This window comes from Pezoporus flaviventris, unplaced genomic scaffold (assembly GCF_033815535.1).
Source record: "Pezoporus flaviventris isolate CSIRO_AGI_PZ_B2104156 unplaced genomic scaffold, CSIRO_AGI_Pfla_v1 ptg000015l, whole genome shotgun sequence".
Taxonomy (NCBI): domain Eukaryota; kingdom Metazoa; phylum Chordata; class Aves; order Psittaciformes; family Psittacidae; genus Pezoporus; species Pezoporus flaviventris.
Window position 1 is genome coordinate 9,695,563 of NW_026892563.1, and position 20,542 is coordinate 9,716,104.

Below are 20,542 nucleotides of genomic sequence, written 5' to 3' on the forward strand. Positions count from 1 at the left end.
GTGAAAGACAAACAAACATTTGGCCAAAACAAAACAAGGCTGTGCTCTTGATTGGGAAAACTGTTGGCTATCATAAAACAACAGAAAACCCTTTTCCTTTTTTGGTTGCCTCCTAACTCTTTTCATTAAGCAGGGAACATTTTCATAAGTGATGACTTACAAAGAAGTATTTTCACAGATCTGAAAATGATAAATCCTTGATGAAGTTTTTCTGAGAGTATTGTTTCCCTGCCATCAAATCAACAGCCCAGTCTCTCCAAGATGAAGAGGGAATGAAATCTGCTACTCCAAGTCCACTGGACATGAAAAGCTAGAAGCATACCAGCTAAGAGGGTATTTTTCTATCAAGCATTATAGTACGTGGCCTTTCTTAATTACTGTCCATCTTCTACCTGCTTACTGTTCCTTTATCATACTCCTCTTGGTAATGGCTTCCATACTGCTGCTACCAGCTGTCTTCTCCTCTCTGCTCCTGAAAACAGGTACTTGGTGTTGGCTTCAGCTGCTGCTCTGTGTCTGTGATCGTCCATATTATTAGCAGGACTGAAAGACACTGCTGGGTTGCTTTTACATATTCAGTCTGAGGCTAATGTCTCTGTTGTAATGGTTTGCGCAGAGGAATTTAATCACAGAATTATTAATCAGCTTTAGTCAGCAAGAGGAATTTTAGAAAACTATGTGTTTGCAAAACAATATTTTATTAATAAAAAGACTTACAAACAGTAAGAAAGAAACCCTAATTTTACACTGGATGAAAAATCCAAAATAAACTCCCAGAACATGCCTCAGTTCTTCACTCTCTGTACGAGAAATTCCAATGATAGCAATCCTACGTACACATTTATCTCAAGATGGCTGAAAGTACAAAAAAAGCACCATGAAAGCACCATGTATACTTCTGTGCAGAGTAGCTACACAGCCAGACCGACTTAACACACACAAAAAACCATTACGTCAGTGATTAAAAAAGCCATGCTTTGTGTAGCACCAAAAAGAGAATTATGTTGACTTAAAAAAAAATTCACTGAAAACTGCAAGCCCTATAACCCTGAATTAGGGACACGACTGGCCAATTTCTGCTTGCAGCTTCATCTCTTCTTTTCTCAGAGGAAAATTGTCAATAAGTGCAAATAGCTCAGCTGGGGTTGCTGGGAAAGGATAGCGTTCCTTGTCCATTCCGTGCTTGTCCATCACTACAATGCTGAAACTGTAATGGGGGATCCTCAACAGCAGCCTGCAAAATAAGGAACTTGTTAAAGCCCATCATCTACTGCCTAGGCGCTTCAAACTAGAAAGTGGCAGAACAAGCCTGTTGGAACTCAGCAGAAGGTGGCAGGGTTGTTCAACAGGGACTATACAGGCTCTGCTTTGTTCAGCTGTAAGAACAAGGAATCAGCTAGGGTGGGTTCCTGCACATGCTGCATGCTGAACCTCTGCAGTAGGGAAGGGTCAAGGTAACTGCAGTCAGCTCTCTTTTCTTCTCAGACCTGACTGTAAGTATAGCACATGCCACTACCTATTGCTATCACAAGAGGAAAAAAAAAACCCAAAACCAAACCATAAGACAAAAAAGGTGCTATATGCACTGCCCAAAGAAAACCGTTGTGTTGCCGCTAGTCACAAGTAGGCTATTCCCGTTCTTGGCTGCCACATGGTGTAAAACCACAGTGAGATAAAGCAGGACAAAATTACTGAAATCAGTTATCTGATGGTAACTCCAATTTAGGAGAAGAAAAGCCACTGCTAAGCATGGCAGAGCCCTTTCCTTCCACAGGGTAAAAGGGGTGATTTGAGCTCCTCTGGAGTGTGACAGTAACAAAAAAAAGCAGCACTTCCATGTTTTGCTTGAGGGGTTAATGAACTAGGAGAGCCTTAGACATGTGGTCAGTCAATGGCACTGCTGTGGGTAAAATAAATTCAGCCAGCTGTGAAAGAATGGTTTCAGGACAGGGAAAAGAGGTGCAAAGTATCAAAACTGACCTTCCTTTGCCTTCTAACATGTTTGAGTGCTCTATGTGACATCTTTTTGCAATTAGGAAACTTGGCTATTAAATTCAAACTAAAATGAAATTTGAACCTAAGCTATGGTGACAGGAAACTACATTCCTCTTGTGCCTCATCCCACTTAAAAATATTACCCTTTATAAATCTTAATGCTAATGTTCCAAGGTACCAAGTTTTAACTAGGGTACCTGTGTTCATTAGTTTACTGAATGCAAATTCTGGACAGTATCTTTATTCAAGATGTTTAAGCATGTGTTTCATTTTGATTTAAGTGCCTTCCAGAACTGGAATGCTGCAATTCACACATTGCAGTAACAGAGGAAAAAAAAATCAAATGGAGATCTAACTTTCACTGAGTGCAGGGCAGGTCATTCTATACCGGTTTCTGAAATGTAGCTCCATTAAAGGTTGTGGGAGGCAAGGAATGAGGTATTACCAGAGCTTATCATTTTCTACAGAGGCACAAGAAAGCCATTTCAACTTTAGTTAGTGGATGAAGCAGCTTGCCAGCTCTGGGAATATAAAGACAAGTCTCTCCTTCTCCCTCGTCTCAGCTGTGGAGAAACAAAGACTACTCCCCACCTGTAGAGACCTGCAATCCAACACCATCTTTCCTGTGCTGAAAAGCCTTTTATGACAGATGGGATAGAGTTAATTTTCTTCCTAGGAGCTGGTACAGTGCTGGTTTTTTTTTGATTTAGTGCGAGAACAGGGTTGATAACACACCAGGGTTTTTTGTTGTTGCTAGGTAGTGCTTACTTTAATCAAAGACTTTTCAGTCTCTCATGCTCTGCCAGTGAGGAGGGAGCACAGCCAGGACAGCTGACCTGAACTAGCCAGAGGGATATTCCATACCATAGAACACCATGCTCAGTTTAGAAACTGGGGGGTGTTGTCTGAGAGCCACCAATCACTGTCTGAGGATGGGCTCAGCATCAGTCAGCGGGTAGTAAACAAACTGAATTTCTTGGGTTTTATTCCTCTGTTATCATTATTATATTTTACCTTATGTCAATTATTAACCTGTTCTTATTTCAACCCCATGGGTTTTACCTTTCTCTGATTCCCCTTCCCATCACACTTGGGGTGTGGGGAGGGAGTGAACAAATAACTGCTGTGGGGTACTTAGGTGCTGGCTGGGGTTAAAGCATTATAACTTTCTTGAATAAAAAAGCTCTTTGTGCTCTCTTTTACCTTTTATAGAGAAAATTTTTTTTTTTTTTTTTTTTGCAATCCAAGAAATAGCCTGATTTGGAATGGGTTTTAATTGGGGACAGTGAAAAATGCAGACATTTCTTCAGGCATATCACAACAGATGTTGCCTAAAATACCCCCGGCCTTTTTTTCCTAAACAACTACCTTTTTCCATGCCTATGAGGCTTTCACTTTTGGCTCTGGTCATTCTCCTGGCTCTAGGAAATGCTGGCTGGCACTTGAATCCTTCCCTTTCAAGTGAAAATCAATCCCCTGCCAGTCTAAAACCAAGTCAAAACAGTTTAGGCACTTCAGTAAAACTGCTGATGTTGTAGTCAGGCTGAGAAGGCTGAGATAATTTCCCCTTTGAAATATTTCCTATATAATTTCTACTTGTGGGACTTCAAAGAGCAACCACTGCTTTCCCTTCTGGCCTGGCCACAACCCCCAGCAGCACTGCAGAGATGATGGGCTGTCACTGCCATTTGGGGCTGCACTGGCAGCTGTGCCAAGGCTGTCCTTGCATAGTGGCTGTAGCCAGTCAGGACTGCATCTGACCAACTCCAGCACAAATGCAGACACGGCTGAACTTTCTTCAGTGGCAGCACCCAAAAATCATAAACCTCTAACATGATCACAAGGGTTCACAGAAGGTTAACATAATTCAGAAATCCACTCTGAGCAAACAGGCAAGGAGGACATGGCATTTGAAAGAGTGGCATAGACATCAGCTTGTTTCACGTTTAAATGGCTGTGACCCATTTAAATGTGAAACAAGCTGACATCTATACTCTTAATTTCATAAATACCAAATGCCCATGAGTTTGCAGTAGCTATTACATAGAGAGCAAATTAATCCTAAAACTTACTCATCAACATCTACCTTCCAGTGTCTAGCTATGTATATTAGAAGAGAATATATATATTTAGAAAGCAAGATACAGAGAATCAAAAGCAATACATCTCACATGCTAAGGTGCAAACACAATGGTAGTGAGAGCTTACTTTACCGGAGTTGCAGGGCAAGTGATGGGGGCAGCAGCTTTACACCTATTCTTCCTATCTGTGCTGGGAAGATACCAACCAATTCAACTACAGTAACATGTCGGAGGTCTAACCCACACTGTGCCGGCTGGAAGGGTTAAAAGAAGAAAGAGTTGTCAGTTATCAGTGAGAGAACGGGGCTCTTTTGAGCCTGAGTTTGAAAAGTCTCTGATTCACACTGTAAAGAAGTAGAGCCTCGTGACTCCAGGCAATGTTAAATAACAGATTCTTCACTACTCTTAGAAGTATAAATTTGTCTTTGTAATCACATGACAAGATGCCAGGGTATTAAGCATTGAGCCAGTCAGTAATCTGGCAATCAAAGCAAGGTATGTGAAATTGAAGTTGACTGTGAAAGTTTTCTTTCTGGCCAACTTGTTTGACCCCTGTCAAGCAGTGGGCAAAGTACTATAGCCATTAAATTTACTATCTTAAACTGTTTCATTTTGATCAATATATTGAATTTTCTTGCCAAGTTAACCCAGCAGTGTGAATTATTTCTGTTCTAAGTCTCCGCTCCTTTGTTTGCTGGTGCACTGCTTATTTCTGAAGCTATTCACACTTCCTTGCATTGTAGTTACAAAGTTTGCATGAACTGCAACCACTGAAGTGCTGGAGGGTTTGGGTTCTTTTCAACTTCTTTAGGACTCGAGTTAGGGTATGATTACTAAGCATAAATTAATATTAAATTAATTTGGGGAGGATGGATGAGGGCCAGAACTGCCTGGGATTCAGCAACTGGTCAGAGGTAGCACAATCTAGTAGAGAGCCGAATTAGAGGCTGGAGAGTTGGTTCAACTCAAACCCATGAAACGTGGTTCTGGATTAATTACTGCTTCAGCCAGATCCTGTAGTGGCTACAATATCATAGCTGACTTTTGTGGGCTTATATTAAACAGCAGAGCTTATCTTCTTGTCTTTCTTTAGAAAATAAAAATACTTTCAATCCCAGCCCTGAAATCTGTTTTACCTGCAGCATTCCCAACTGCAACCTGTAGAAGAAGTTGGCTGCAGTAGGAGTTGAAATAATTAGCAGTCTTCGCTTCTCATAAAATTGATCGAGAAGTGCTGCTGCTGTCCTCACATTCACATTAAGATTCATGGCTAGAATGAAAATTAAAAGTTACACAGCATACTGAAAACAGGTCTGCTTCTAAAAGCACATTTATATAGCAGAAGCACAAGAACAGAAAATAATAATAAAGACGAGATGAGTGAAATACTGGCCTCATTAAAGCCAGTAATTTTATCTTAAACTGTTCTGGTTTGCAAGATGGATTGACTTCAGAATGTGAAGTTTTGAAGAGAGCTTTGATCTAAAACACACTATCAGTTCTGAGTTATCATCATCATCCTAGGGAGGAGCAGCCAATGGCGGCAAAGGTTTCAGCTGTAAGTGCAAATTGGCCGAGGAGATAAAGATCTTTAAGTTTCTTACCTCCAAGGCAATAAAGTTTGCAGCTGCATTGCACCCCACACCCCCTTCACAAATTCTCACTGCCAGAAAGAACCATTGCTCTGGTTAAATAGTAGAATACTCACGTGCACAGCTTGGCTCCACTCCTGACCACCCCAAATTGTACTGGCATACTCTAGCTGGGCTTCCTTGCAGCTCATAGCCACCGGTGCAGGAGAACTCACATGTAGCACCATAGTTATTTCCATCACCTGAACACTTGATGTAGCCATTGTCTGGGGCATTTAATTTCACACAGCGCCTGACTTCAAGCAAGAGGGCAAAGAAAACACAAGGGGACAAGGCATGAATCACCCCGTTTGTTACTAGGGTAGCATGGCCAGTGGAATACCAATATAGGAGATATTTTTCTGTGTGCTTTCTATGTTATTAGTCATGTACTTAAAAACTCCAAACAACCAACCAACCCCATCTTAATTTACATGTAAACTAAAATGATACAGATGTATAGGTAACTGTGGTATCATGATGACAAAAGGTCATGGAGCACAAAAGAGAGCTGAAGCTGAAACCTACAGGTTTCATCTCTGAATATTCACCTGCAGGTTTGAAGATCTGGACTTGTGGAAGGGCAGCCCTGCTTGATGAATGTGAGTCACAGCTGAAAAAACTCCTTTGCATACTTGTTTCAGCAGCTCACAAGCTAAATATCAGGAGGGAAGGGGTGCAGAGCTGGAGGCAGGACAGATCAATGAAGCTCTTCTCCGATGTGTGGAGTGCAGGCTGTCCACCCTGCCGCAGGCCTGGCCCCCAGGGTCTTGAGCAAGATGGAATTCGCCCTTTCAGCATCAACATAGTTTATATACGCATACATTTGCAGACAAATAGAGAAATAAGGACATTTCTTAAATTGCCTACTAAGCCAGATGCAACTCAGTGACTGTGTTTATAGGGTAAAACATCATTCTTACCTCTGACTTTAACAAGAAATTTGCAAGTGCCTTTATTTTCAGCTCTGTCAAACACAGTATATTGGATTTTGTGGTCGCCTTCTGGAAAATGGGACCCTGGTGGCAAGCCTTTCAATATAACACTAAAACAGGAGATAAAACAGGACAAATATTTATAAAATAGTTGGTATTTTCTTACTGACAATGGTGTAAAGATTGGCTGGCTGTGCTGCATGACTGAAGACTGACAGTAAGCAAAGGACAAACCTTTAGTTTTGTTACCAAGAGCCCACCCTGAAGTCACATGCCAAAGTCCCACCCTGCAGAGTGGGCTCACTTCCTGTAAAGCAATTCATAAGGTAGCCAAACATCTCACCATGCCCAAAGGAACTCAAGCTTCCTTTTCCTTAAATACGAAAAGGTTGGTCCTCCCACGTTTCATATCATGAAAAAACCCACTGTCAGGGCTTCAGTGTAACTCAGAGCTGGCAGAATGTAAGTAAATTTCCAGCCTCTTAGAATAGGGATATGCCCTATCTGGCTGCTCCTTGTGACTCCTCATATGTACACAAATGGAATACAAAGTGAGATTTACTGTCACAGCAGAAGGGCATGGGGATCCACAGCAGCATTTTCACCTGGACCTTGTTCTTATCCTGCAAACACAGCAGGAGAATTCAAACACATTAAATGTATCCTCACTATTGAAGCATGAGGTTGAGCAGTGTTCCGTGTAATGGAAAAGGTTATGTACTCACAGGACTGCAGGACCCAGTGATTTAAGGGAAGCACTGCATAATCGGTAAACATCACAGTTCAGCAAATTTTTATAAAAAATAGGGATGTGATTTGTGGAAAAGCTTCCACGGATCAATAGCTGGCCTCTTTTGGGCTGGGAACAGTTACTCATATGACAAAAACCTATGTGGAATAATAACCACCTTTTGTTTTTTTCTGCCTGCCAGACATTACATCAAAAAGACTTTAAAATTTCTTTATGCTGACACTTTTCAAAGTTTTTATTTTATCAGGCTTTTTTTTTTAATACTTTTAAATGCCATAGAATTATAACATCAAACCTTAACAGCAATCTTGTTTTTAACTGTGCAATGAATTCTTCTTTCTGATATTATTTAATTATAGCAATAAAAAGGCAATGTCACTGTGTCTTTCAACAGCTTTATTACACTCACATAAAACTGTAAACATCTTTAAGCTTAAAACTTAGAGCTTTTAAGCTTAACTGGTCCACTACTGTACTGTTAAAAGATGTAACTTGCTTACTGAATAAAGTAGACTTTCTATACGCTTACCATTCCAATAATCTAAATAAACTGACATAAATCCTGCATGATAATGACAGGAAAATTAGACGGTGAACCTTCACAAGTACACCTTGCTTTTCTGGAAAAGGGGATTGTGAAACCAGAAACATTGTCAAGGAAATTCTGAAGAAAGTGTTAAGTTTAAATCCAATGCTTGAAGCTACTGGAGTTTCAAACAAGAAGCATTACTTTAAAGGTGACTGCAGTTTGCTGGGACAGCAGTAACCAGCACTACCTCAGGAAGAAGCCTAAAGAATATCGCAGATACTATTTTGTGACACAATTCACCTTAGTTTGTTTTATAAGACAGTCAAAATGGCTTCTGCTGCTGTCTCTCTTCATTCTTATGTATAAAAAGGTAACTTGCTGTAAGAAAACTTTTTTGTTTATAAGACCCACAAAGCAGCTCTGGAAAATTTCACAGGTGCAGTCAAAATGCTATTGTTGATTATTTCATCAGCTCTAAAGCAACCACAATAATCTTCTACCCTTCACATAGAAGCCCATAATGATTCACCTCCAAGCTGTCAACTTTTTCTTTTCCAGTTAAACATGCAGTTCTTTACAGGCCACTGACATGTGACAGCTATAAGAAAGCATCTTGGGTGAATCAGTGGAAAGGAAACCTGGCCACCTTCATCAGCTGAATTGCTAACCAGGACCCCAGGGATAAAAAGGGAAAAATACAAACATCTACAGAGTTGCACCTACTCTGTCAGAATCCCATCAGCAGTGTCCCGTCCCTCAGGGGTGTCCCAGAACACTCTGGCTGTCAACTTGTTGGGCTCTGCAGTTTTTTCCTTCACACTTGGGCACTGGATTCTTGGAGGTTCAGTATCTGTTGAAATACAAGGCACAGAAATGGGTACTTGTGAATCTGTCACAACTATGCATTTTCTTCACAGCTCTTGACCTGCTGTCAGAGTAAACCAGTACCACCTTCATCTGGCCTCCTCAACACTGGAGCTGTCCCAGCCAAGGCATATGGAGCCTGTACTTCTCACTTCATAAGAGTAAGAAATTACAATAAGCAATGCCTTGCAATGTAGAAAACTAAAAGTAGTTATTGTAAATTTCTTTACACAGTCCCCAGCTTTGAACTAAGGAAGGATGCCCAGCATTGTACTCAAGGAACCTGGATGTTCTGCTTTTCCTCTTTGTTCATCTGTGTGGTAGACCTTTTAGGTATAACTCCCATGGAGTCACATACCAGCTTTAAAAATGAGCAAAGAGACAGGACTGCTCTTTACTTGCAAATAGAAAGCAATAGAAAACTCTTACACACATGCTAATTTCTGTGGGATTTCTTTTGGTGTATAAGCAATGAAAAAATACATCTCTCTTCCTGTAGTACTGGGAGGATTACTGATTTCTTTGTAGATCCTCCTGGAAGGTGAAGCTAGCAAGAGAGGGTTCTTACTGCAGGGAGTGAAGCAATAAAAAAAACCCAGCAGAATCCTCTAAGCAGCATTTAAAGCTTCCTGTACTTTACATCCTTCACTAAAGATACATAAGGCACTTAGTTCTTCCTTATGTATTCTATATCACTCAGTTTATTCACTCCTTCCTTTATCTGCTATGGTATGCGGATGGACAGGATTTTAAAGCATCCACTTCAGCTGTAGGTAGCACTTTGTCTCCTTCCCTCATGTGTCTTATTCACTCCGTTACATTTAGGGTACCTTCCCACTACATGTGAAAACCTCCTCACACTAGAGTCAGCATGTGCCCTGCCCTACTCTACAAGACTACCACTGGTATCAATACCTCCTCAGTGTAGCTGAATTAGGATAAGAAATAACTCAAAGGCTGCTTCTGGCTCTGGTTAGTTTACTGTGGCAACAGCTCACTACTGGGCTATGGACAGTATACATTAAGTAAACTTAATGCTGGAATAAAAGACAGAACAGCATTTAAGGGCCCAGTGTTTTAAACGATTAACCAGAAAGCTCATTACACTATTTAGTGCAGCAAAAGCCGGTTGGTATAAACCAGCTTGGACTTGCACATCACAGAGACAAACAATACCGTTACTGTGGGAACCTACTCACCAAGCACCCAGCAGCCAGGCAGCCTTTTGAGCTGGACTTAAAAATTCCAGGAAAGGATATTCTCTCTGGTCATTTCAACTGCCTCTTCGCATTCAACAGGCACTAAATGAACCCCACCAGAATAACTCTGCTTTGAAATGGACCAAGAGGAAGCAGCTGTCTACCAAAAAGGCTCTTTATCTGCAGTGGCCACTGGGATGTGTTAAACCAAACAGCACTCGAGTCTTTTTGCTTGTGCCTTGTACAAAAGTGCAGCTGATCTATGGTACATTAACCCCTGTGGCCACAGCTTGGCAGAAGAAGACAGGTCTTAACAAAAACCAACCCATATAAATGCAGAGAAGGCAACCACAGAACATCCAAGCAAATACACAAGTGATGAAATTTAAACACACACCCCCCCCCCCCCCCCCAAACCCTTCAATAAAACGTATGATGTGAGCAAAGTACCTACCTGCAGGCTAGAAACCTAAACAAAACAAACCCTAGCAGAAGAACCCACAAGACTGCTGACTGCTGGGGAGGCTTTATCAGGATGAACAAATCATCCTGTAAGTGACAGACTGTCGGACTTTCCCACTTAATAACTATTTCTGGCCAAAGTTGGAGCCAGGACATGCTGCAAGGTATCTGACCCCATACAGCTAGTCTTACTACAGTGTCACTGCTGAAAGACCAATGAAAAGCCAGGCGGATTTACTTAAGCTGTTTAGCAGGGCTATGTATTACACAGGTGAAATCCCGCCTGCAAGGTTTAATTCATGGGCAGGAAAACTGAGTTTTCCTAAACAATGTGGTGCTGTTCAGCCACATTCTTGTAGACTGTCACTTTTCTTGGCTACTCAGCAACAGCAAATGGTGCTCTGGCTCCTCATAGAAAGGTGTCATTGCAGACATGGCATCAGGAGGCCAGCACTGGAATACTAAATTTTAAAGCAGCCTTTTGAACCTTGTGGAGAAAAAAGCTAAGTTTTCAAATGGGTTTTAGATTTATATTTTTTTTTAAATCATACTTCTGGGACTGGCCACATTTACCATTTCCATAAAATTTAAAGAGCTTGTTAACTGCCTTTCTCATGGTTTGTGAATTTGGGAAGACAAGAAGAAAGAAACAGAGATGTACTGAATGCCCCCTGCTTGCTTATTCAGAAGTCTTATGGGATAGGTAAATGGTTTGCTGCTGCATAAACGTGCTGTTATTACTTATTGCTGATGACATTAAACAATGGCTGGGAGTTAATTCAAAACATTAGTCTATGTAAAAAGCATAAAGAGATGAAGAGACTGGAAATCATAAAAGGCAGAATGAAAAAGATTTTCCTGCTCTCCCCACCACCCTCCACAAGGCATTGCTCTGTATTTCGAAACATCCATTATCAGGGCCTGTATAATTAATGACTCAGAGTGCAAAGCTTGTTTCAGACATTCATAGTTGGAAGCTGTTTGTTAACGACCTATCAATACAGTCTTAGGATGTGACAAAAGGATGACTTAGCATGGTGACAACTATTTACCACAATCTGTATCATACAATCAGCAGGACTATGAAACCTTCATAGAAGAGCGTGACATTTTTCAATCCTCTAGACAAAAATATCCATTTCTATGTTACAGTGCATTAAGGTTATAATGGAAATATTATTCAAATGAGTATTGGCATTTTTAGCTTACTGATAAAAAGCAGCTGTACATTGATCTTTATTAAACAAAGTTATTTCAGCAACATGAAGGATATCATTCTTCTTATAGGAGGGGGACAGGGAACATACGGTCTGCTTTGTTAGGACAGAACACTCACCGTCTGTAAGAGCTTCCATAAAGTGACTGCTAAAACATACCTAATTTTCTTTAATTAAAAAAAGAAAAATTAAATCTGTTTACCCCCTTTTAATGAATACCTCGCCCAGCAATGATGTTTGCCTTATGCCTTTCGTATACGGATCTTCACCATTGCACTGTGAACCCCACAGTTTTGTGAAAAATACTAAGCAGTGCAACTGTAGTACAAAAAGGTAGAGGAAAGCACCTTGTTTATAAGAGGGTTATAAATTCAGGTCTACAGTAATTTTTCCATACTTGATGCCAATAGCTGTGCTGTCCTCAGGCTACTTCCTTACCTATGTCATGAACTTTATGAGCCCGTGCCTGTGATTACACCTAACATCCCTACTGTGCAACTAATTGCTTATATGCTAAAGTAAGAAATACTTTGTATTTCACCTTAATTTTACTTGTCAGCTGGAAGTGAGCTGTTCAGCCAGTTGTCCCCTGGCCACTAGTAAGCTTTCGTAGGCTGCAGTTCACTGATGAGTTTTCTATAACTACAAATTACATACAGTAAGGGACATGTATTCAATTGGAAACTGCATTGATAACCTTATTAAACAGTTTGCTAACTGCGTAACTCACTATTTGCATAAAGATACTGTGTGCATCCAAGGTTATAAGGTGTCTTCTCCATCCTATGTGGTATTACCAGAACTTAAATAATAGTATTACTTTTACTGGGTTACTTGGGACTTGCAATCATACCCTGTGCAACAGCTATCCAACATTTTTGGAATCAAAAAAATGTTGTAGCACTAACTTAACTTCTTTTATTTTTTTTTTTTTGCTTAAGACATACTTGCTTACTGTACTCTGCAAGAAAGCATCCTCTGTAATAAGCACCCTGTTGCTGCAAACAGATGAGATTCTGGAAGTGCCAGGAAATACAGAGGACAACATTTTATCATTCCCAAATTTAAAAGGGTTTGTTTTTCTTCCTCTGCCCACACCACTGAGAAGGACAAGGTTTGTTTTTGTAAATAAGAAACAAGAGCCCACACAAACAGTCTAGACCTAAGCAGCAGGCTCATTTCTACATTTGTACAACACCAAGTAACTGGGAACCTGAAAAAATTCTATGAACATCAGGCCACAGTGGAGAGAGTCCAAAGCCATTTGCTAACGTAGACTGAGCCACAGGAATTCTGAGGAAAACCAAGTTATCATACACCGAAAACACTGAGCACAAATACTCAACCACCCACAAGCTTAAATTACTGGAAGCCAATTCAGATAGCCAAAAAATACTTTCCTTTGTGGGTGGCTGCTGAAGCTTTTATCAGAGACTTCCTAGAAACAAGAGCAGAAGCTGAGACTTCACTATCTATCTGTTGAAATCTCATTAGTAGTAAGGACAGTTAAATCTCAGTATTTGTTTATCTTGCTTTTCATTTATGTATATAAAAACTATTCCAGGCAAGGTTCCCAGGAGACAGTTTACTATGCAATGTAACTAATGTGAACTAGGCTGAAATGTAGTTTAGCTCACTGTAATCATGCTGGTAGCTACAATCCATTTGTATTCCCTGGATATATTTGGGGACCATGATCCCAAGAAAGAAAAGCAACACGTCAGACAAAGGGTTTAGCTTCAAACCTGTTTTATCATGAAGCTACAGAAAGCATGACAGGCTCCAGCACAGAGAACATACTAGAACAGCAGCACAGCAATTACGGATTCCCAACCCAGGAGTCACCCAGGAGATCAGTGAAAGTCAGTGAAAGCTGTTACAAGCATTGTAAGGCACTGACCATTTACACCAGCCTCATCTTTGTTGAAGTGATAATGCTTAGACTGATAGCTTGTGTATAAGGAAGTCAGTCTGCCACTTGGGACTAAAAGTATTAAGTAGCAGACAGTATGCTGTATCCCTTGGAAACTTTCCTCTGCTTCCTCAAAAGCAAGAGTTTCTTTTTCTCCCCAGGAGCCTGATAAAAAAAGCATTTTGGAATTTATTTGGAGGACTTCGGCACCAGCAGGACCCTCAAGATGCTGACTTTCTGGGATGAAATCCCATCATTCTACTTACCAACACAGGATGCTGGCCGGCCACTCCAAACTTTGTTGTCCATGCACGTTACTATACGGTCGCCTTTCAGCTGGTATCCTGGTGAACAGTAGTACTCACACCTCGAGTCAAAGTAGGCACCATCTAAGCACTTGAAGCCCCCATTGGTGGGCATGGACAGTGTGGGGCAGCGCTTTTCTGGAACAGAAAACAAGGACTTCTAGAAACCTGTTATCTCCCCTTTAGAGTAATGTGAATGTGGGATATTACATCGAAATAAAGACACGGCTAGTAAATGTCATGTGGGAGAATGTAATTTGCCACATGAGGTTTTTCAGACTGTTCTTATTAGCTGCATTTCATATTTAACTTTATGTACACATTAGGGGCCTAATACTATATTTATACAAGAAAAAGATGACAAGTACCTATTCTTCTCTGAAAATGTTTTGAGAGCCCATTTAGACAGCCAATACGAATAATGTCAATTTACAAAATCCAAAATGAGCAATATTTTAAAGCAGCTTTATGGCTCTGTCATAAAACACACAAATCAAAATCCCACACTCATAAAACATTCCCTCCCTGCTAAGAGTATTTGTACCACTCATGATGCCATGCAATGTACCACAGTAAGATCCTCAACAGCAAACCAGTATGCATAACCAATTATACTGTCAATGTTTAAAATACCAGTAACAATCTGAAGATCACCATTTCAAAGGCAAATAGAGTTTATTTTCCTTTGCCTGCACCGCAAGCACCACATGCAGATTTCATAGCTACTTACGTTTGCACAGCACTTTCCCAGACCAGCGTTTGCTTGATTGACAAATTAGCTGCTGAGGGCCATGCAGTTCATAGCCTTTTTGACAGCGAATATCACATCTTGTCCCCAGTACATTCTTATAATATTCCCCTTGAGGTGTCCTGCAGTTTGCATAACCATGTTTCACTTTAATGGGGGAGCACCATGGTGTTTCTGGCACAGAGAAGAAAAACCACACATAGTATTTTGCAAAATGTGAAAGGTCAGACATGAACACAAAATCACTTTCTTTACTCAAGAAGAAAGAAATGGGAAAAAAAAAAGAAGTCTTATTTAAAAAGCCACCAATCCTTAGTGTGGAGAAGTAACACAGCAGCAAGGTGCGCTAAGCCTTATGCACCAGGTCAGCCCTTCAACGTCTGGCAGCTCTAAATATTACAAACATTAAAGACTGTAGCCATTAATAGTGGTGGGGTGTGGTGACCTATCTTGTTTTGTCCATGGAGAAGAGATTCAGAGCAGCCCTGTGGAGAAGGACTTGGGAGTGTTGGTCAATGAGAAACTGAACACAAGCTGGCTTCAGTGCGTGCTTACAGCCCAGAAAGCCAACCGTATCCTGGGCTGCATCAAGAGGAGTGTGATCAGCAGGTCGAAGGAGGTGATCCTGCCCCTCTACTCTGCTCTCGTGAGACCTTATTGGAATACTGTGTGCAGTTCTGGTGTCCTCAACATAAGTACATGGAGCTGTTGCAGCAAGTCCAGAGGAGGGCCATACGGATAAGGGGGCTGGGAGCACCTCCTGAATGAAGACAGGCTGAGGAAGTTGGGGCTGTTCAGCCTGGAGAAGAGAAGGCTGCATGGAGACCTCATAGCAGCCTTCCAGTATCTGAAGGGGGACTACAAGGATACTAGAGAGGGACTCTCTTCACTAGGACTGTAGTGATAGGACAAGGAGTAACAGGTTAAACCTTAAACAGGGGAAGCTATGGATATAAGGAAGAAGTTCTTTACTGTGAGGGTGGTGAGGCACTGGAATAGGTTGCCCATTGAAGCTGTGAATGCTCCATCCCTGGCGGTGTTCAAGGCCGGGTTGGACAGAGCCTTGGGTGATATGGTTTAGTGTGAGGTGTCCCTACCCATAGCAAGGGGGTTGGAACTTTATGATCTTAAGGTCCTTTCCACCCCTAAGCTGAGATTCGATGATGCTATGGAGTAAGTGTGCCACCATGTGGACAGTTTCATGTCAACTAGACCTTTTTCCCTTTGCTTTTAAATGGATACATCTAATTTCTACTTGGTAACCAAAGTTTGCATTAGGAACACCTTTGGTCTAGCTGTGGTTGTAATTTTTACAACATCTAGCTCTCTTACTGCTCATTTAAAAAAAGAAAGTCTTCCATAATAGCGTGTGCAGTAAAGGATACTGCTTTTGCTGAATGTGTTATTTCAAGCTCTCCCACAGTTACAAGTGGCTTGCATATTACCAAATGACATGTCTATACATGCCCTCTGTGTGTAAGAACAACCATTCAGGATTTAAGTACAGCTTCAGTTTTGAAAAGTTACTTTCCAAATTAGCACGCAGGATTAAGCCTGAACTGTAACTTGGAATTGTGCACTAACAGCAGCTCCCTCACTTCTCAGCAGTTCTGAGATTCCACACTGAAACATTCAGGTATTCTTTATAACACCAACAAAACAGCCTTCTATCACCAAATGGGCACAATACCATTGCCATGACTAAATCTGTAGGGAAGTGTCCAATAGAGTAAGTGAGGAGCCTCCGAGAAAGATCTGACCTTATCCCTCTCCCTTTGATAGCAATTTGTAGCTTCCAAGGGCAACACCCATGCTGGCACGATACATATATTTGACAGCACAAACCCTTGCTCTTCCTACTGCAAAAACCTTCATAAAGTGTTTATGTTCATTTAAAAGCACACTATATACTTTGCATATATTCAGAAAAGCTCAGGAATATGAGCTTTGCCAAGCTCCAGAATCTTAAATTCAGCTCTAATGTCCTCAATAGTCTGGACTTCGTGCGTTGAACTTTCTACCTCAAAAGATGGGTGGAGGATTAGCTTTCCCTAATGTCATGGAAATTGAGCCTGAAGTACAAGAACCATCTTCCAGTTGCCCCTGGATGCAGGACAGTTACATGGATGAATCTGCCAAGTCAGAGAAAAGCTGGAATTTGGCTGCGATTACACAGCTAATGTTCCTACCAAACTCGTGGGGGAAAAAGGGAAACACGTACATAAAACTGAAACTTTAACTGGCTGTCAATGCTACACTTTAAAGCACTCAGGACACAGGTACCATCTTGTGAGGATTTAACACCGTACTGTGGTACTGACAGGTGCAGTATCACACAGAGACTTCCCAGCCGAAGCTTCAAAAATATTTCTTGAGCTTTGACCACGGGGTGCATCCCGAAAGCTCTGCTTCTTCTGCAGCTTCTAAGTAGGAGTTTCCTACACAAGGAGCAACAAAGCCTGCCCCTTATCAACTCCAAGATTCGAAAAGGGCATATTGACAGGGAGAGGGGGAGGGATTGCAGAATAAAAAGAGCAAGTTGACAGGTCCTGGAATCCTGTGTGACTACATGTGATATGCAGCAGGTACATGACAAAAGTTTCCAAGTCTGTAAGAAAAATGGAAAAAAAAAAAACCCCAGCAAACAAATATCTTGCATCTTACAAAGTCACAGCAGAGATTTAAACTTAATTTCTGGATTGTTGGAAGATGATCACTTCTAGCTCTTAATTCCTGTGGTTACATACATTTTTCTACACAATTATGGATCAGCTCCACACATAAATACACAAAAAATCAATGCAGCCTATTTTATTTCTCATACATGGGTGATTTATACTCAGTGAACTCTAGGACATATTCACACTTTCCCAACGAGAACTACATTTTGCACCTTCATTTTTCTGTGCTGGTCTTGAATTAACACAAATAACATCTGAAGACTAAAATCAGAGACAAAATGTCAAGCTTTTGACTAGATACTCCTCTAGACTAATCCCTTTCGGAAGCAGCCTTATTGTACTGCAACATGCTTACTGTATTTCACCAATACATGAAAACCCTTTAGAGTGATGTGCAAGTGGGTTCTAGTTGCCCCCAGATGCAGGACAGTCACATGGCCCTTCCTGTAGTATTGTTGCAGCTATGGTGGTCTATAGTGAGAAACAAAGCAAGGCTCCTAGAGAGCGGTAAAACATCTTTTACTGGACCAAATGATACTATAAGAAAGAAAAAGCAAAACCAGACATTCTTTTGGATGGAGATAAGTTAAAGAGTTTAGGAAGAACACCTGTTTGACCTAAAACATTATTGTGCTTCCTCTAGAACTGAATGTGATTAAAAGAGAGTGGGTGAGGCAGGGTTTATAAAGGGGCAAGTATCTGGATTTAGAGCAAGTGATATCACTGAAAAAAACACCAAAAAACAAAGCCAAACCCAAGCAACTTGAAAAGCTTACGTGCCTGAAAGCACATCAAACGATACAACAAAGTTTTAGATCGAAGCTTTTTTATTCTGAAGTGAAGGCACATACTGGTTTTCAAAGGCTAAGGAGATACATGGAGAATTTATGGAATATTAGAGCTGGGTGGGAATCTGAGAGGTCACACAAACCATTCCCTGCCTCAAGACAAGATCACCTGTATTCCTGAAGGCACTGGGAATAAGTAAAGCTACAGGTTTCCCAGGCACTGCTTCTGGGGCTTCACCGTCTGTTTGGCTCTGTTCACTTAACTGAAATTTGAGTTTTTAGGTATCAGGACCTATGCAGTTGGTTTTTATTGAAAGTTTGCACTGTTCCTCAGCTATACAATAGCCTGACTCAATCCTGTGTTTAAAACCACTGGAAAACAGGGAGCAAGCAGAAATGGTTGAAGCAACAATGTTGCCTTTATAGGTAAAGCTACCCTTTGGTCATTACAGTATTTGAGAAAACTGTATTAGGAATGAGGATCATCACAGCAGCGGCACCAGAACAGCCATGAACGCAGGAACTGCTGTGTTTCGTAGAATCACAGAATTGTTTGGGTTGGAAGGGGCCTTAAAGACCACATATGTCCAACCTCCCAACAGCCAGGGACCCCATCCAGGTTTCTCAGAGCCCCATCCAGCCTGGCCTTCAATGCTTCCCAAGGTGGGGCAGCCACAACTTCCCTAGGAAGCCAGTTCCAGTGCCTCACCACATTCATAGTAAAGAATTTCTTCCTAATATCTAACGTAAATCTGCCCTTTTTCAGTTTAAAACCATTCCCCCTTGTCCTATCACTACTTGCTCTTAAAAAAGTTTCTCCATATTTCTTGTATGCCCCTTTTAGGTACTGGAAGGTTGTTGTAAGTGAAGCACTTCCTCATCGAATGTGGTCTGATACAGCCATGCCAAGTAGGTGGAAAGAAAGCATTTTCTAGAGCATCATCTCCCCCAGCCCATCTGCTCTGTTTAAACAACAGCCTCTGCTGAGCAGTTCCTTAATGTAGCATGGCAAGTGCCTGGCTATACTGTTGCTTGCTTGTACACCAGCCAACAGAGCTGAGGGCTCACCAGCAAGGAAGGAAAAAACCTAAAAAGTGCCGTGGGCACAGAAAGTCTCAGCAATGTTTCTCTGGAAAGCAAAGCAAGTTGAAAAACACCCACATGAAGACAAAAGGGTTTGGTAGGAGGTCGATTCCTCCACCCCCATAAACTGCAATGTTTTGTTTGCAGATGCCAAAGAGGATGAATTTGTGTTCTCACTTGCACGGTTTAGTGACTATGCGTGCAAAGAAAAACCAATGCTGCTTACATCAGTTAAAAAACATGTAGTAATTTCTTACTGGGAAGTTTTATTTGCTAAGCAATGGGCCATATCCAAAATGCTGGAATGCTCATATAAGGAGAAGCTCTGAACATAGCTACTTTTTCCTTGCTTTGTCTCTTTCTGCCTCCTTCCCCCCAATACCAGCTTAAATAAGTATGCTAATGAAAAGAGAGCCTTTTCTGCTTCAATGCTTTATACTCATAGATTCACATTGTCTGATCATCAACATTTGGCAGTAGAGCTTCCAAACTCAGGGCAGTTTTTAATATCTGCTTGAATGAGTCATTATGTTTCACTTAACCCTGGTGACACTTCGGCTGACATGAGTATAATCCAGTTTGTATCACCATATAAAGGGAATTTATACAGAATCTGCATTTTAACTATTTGCCTGCCCTGGCATGAATTGGCATTGATTTACCTTCACTATCTCTGGAATTCTTTTTGTATGTGTCTGCAGAGGGTTAGATATTAAAAGGCAACAAGAAATGAGCTCACCTAAATAAAGCTTTAGACAAATATTTCTGCAGGTGTTTGAAAGCAAAATTTTACACTGAAGTATTTTACTGGAAGGAAAATAAGGCACTTAATGAAAACAGCAACTTAGCCATAACAGCTGTGCTTTCCTCTTTGTTGTTCATAAATGTCTGAATTACTTTATGACTTACCTCTTGTAAGGCCCATCAGTTCTTTTCAGAGAGTGAACAACATACAAGACACCAATGCCCAGTATTTTCAATTACTCAAAATGATTACATTGCAATTTTAGCATGTCCACAGACTAGTTTACTAAAAAGAAACACAGTTACCATTTAAAGTGACAAATTAAATGCTAAATTTCTTTATTGTCCAGGCTCCTGAGGGACTGTGGCAGAGAAAAGTACATAATAATGAAAATAAAAGAGAAGATTAAGACAAAAGCAGATGTTTTAAGAAAGCAGACATAGTAGATGGAAGATTTACTGGTAGTGGCAAAAACCCCACCCAACCAAACAACAAAACAAACCAACTTTTCAATTGTGCTGAACTGCAAAATCTTACAGATTAGGGAATAAAACCTGAATTTGCTTTATAAACGCACCAGTCCACTCACTTATTCATCCAGCTACATAATTTGGTT

At 40.9% G+C, this 20,542-nt stretch overlaps 1 protein-coding gene across 3 annotated transcripts in view; it reads right to left on the bottom strand.

Annotated features, from left to right (window-relative positions):
- Positions 1 to 677: 677 nt before the first annotated feature.
- SRPX (sushi repeat containing protein X-linked) overlaps positions 678 to 20,542 on the bottom strand; it is a 39,034-nt gene continuing 19,169 nt past the window's right edge. For all 3 annotated transcript variants that reach the window (XM_061453375.1, XM_061453374.1, XM_061453376.1), the window contains 8 exons: positions 14,612 to 14,803; positions 13,843 to 14,019; positions 8,646 to 8,772; positions 6,631 to 6,752; positions 5,785 to 5,964; positions 5,213 to 5,346; positions 4,209 to 4,330; positions 678 to 1,234 (listed from right to left, as the gene is read on the bottom strand). In XM_061453375.1, coding sequence (XP_061309359.1) covers positions 1,054 to 1,234; positions 4,209 to 4,330; positions 5,213 to 5,346; positions 5,785 to 5,964; positions 6,631 to 6,752; positions 8,646 to 8,772; positions 13,843 to 14,019; positions 14,612 to 14,803 — 1,235 coding nt within the window. In that variant the 3' untranslated portion in view covers positions 678 to 1,053. The remainder of the gene's footprint in view (positions 1,235 to 4,208; positions 4,331 to 5,212; positions 5,347 to 5,784; positions 5,965 to 6,630; positions 6,753 to 8,645; positions 8,773 to 13,842; positions 14,020 to 14,611; positions 14,804 to 20,542) is intronic.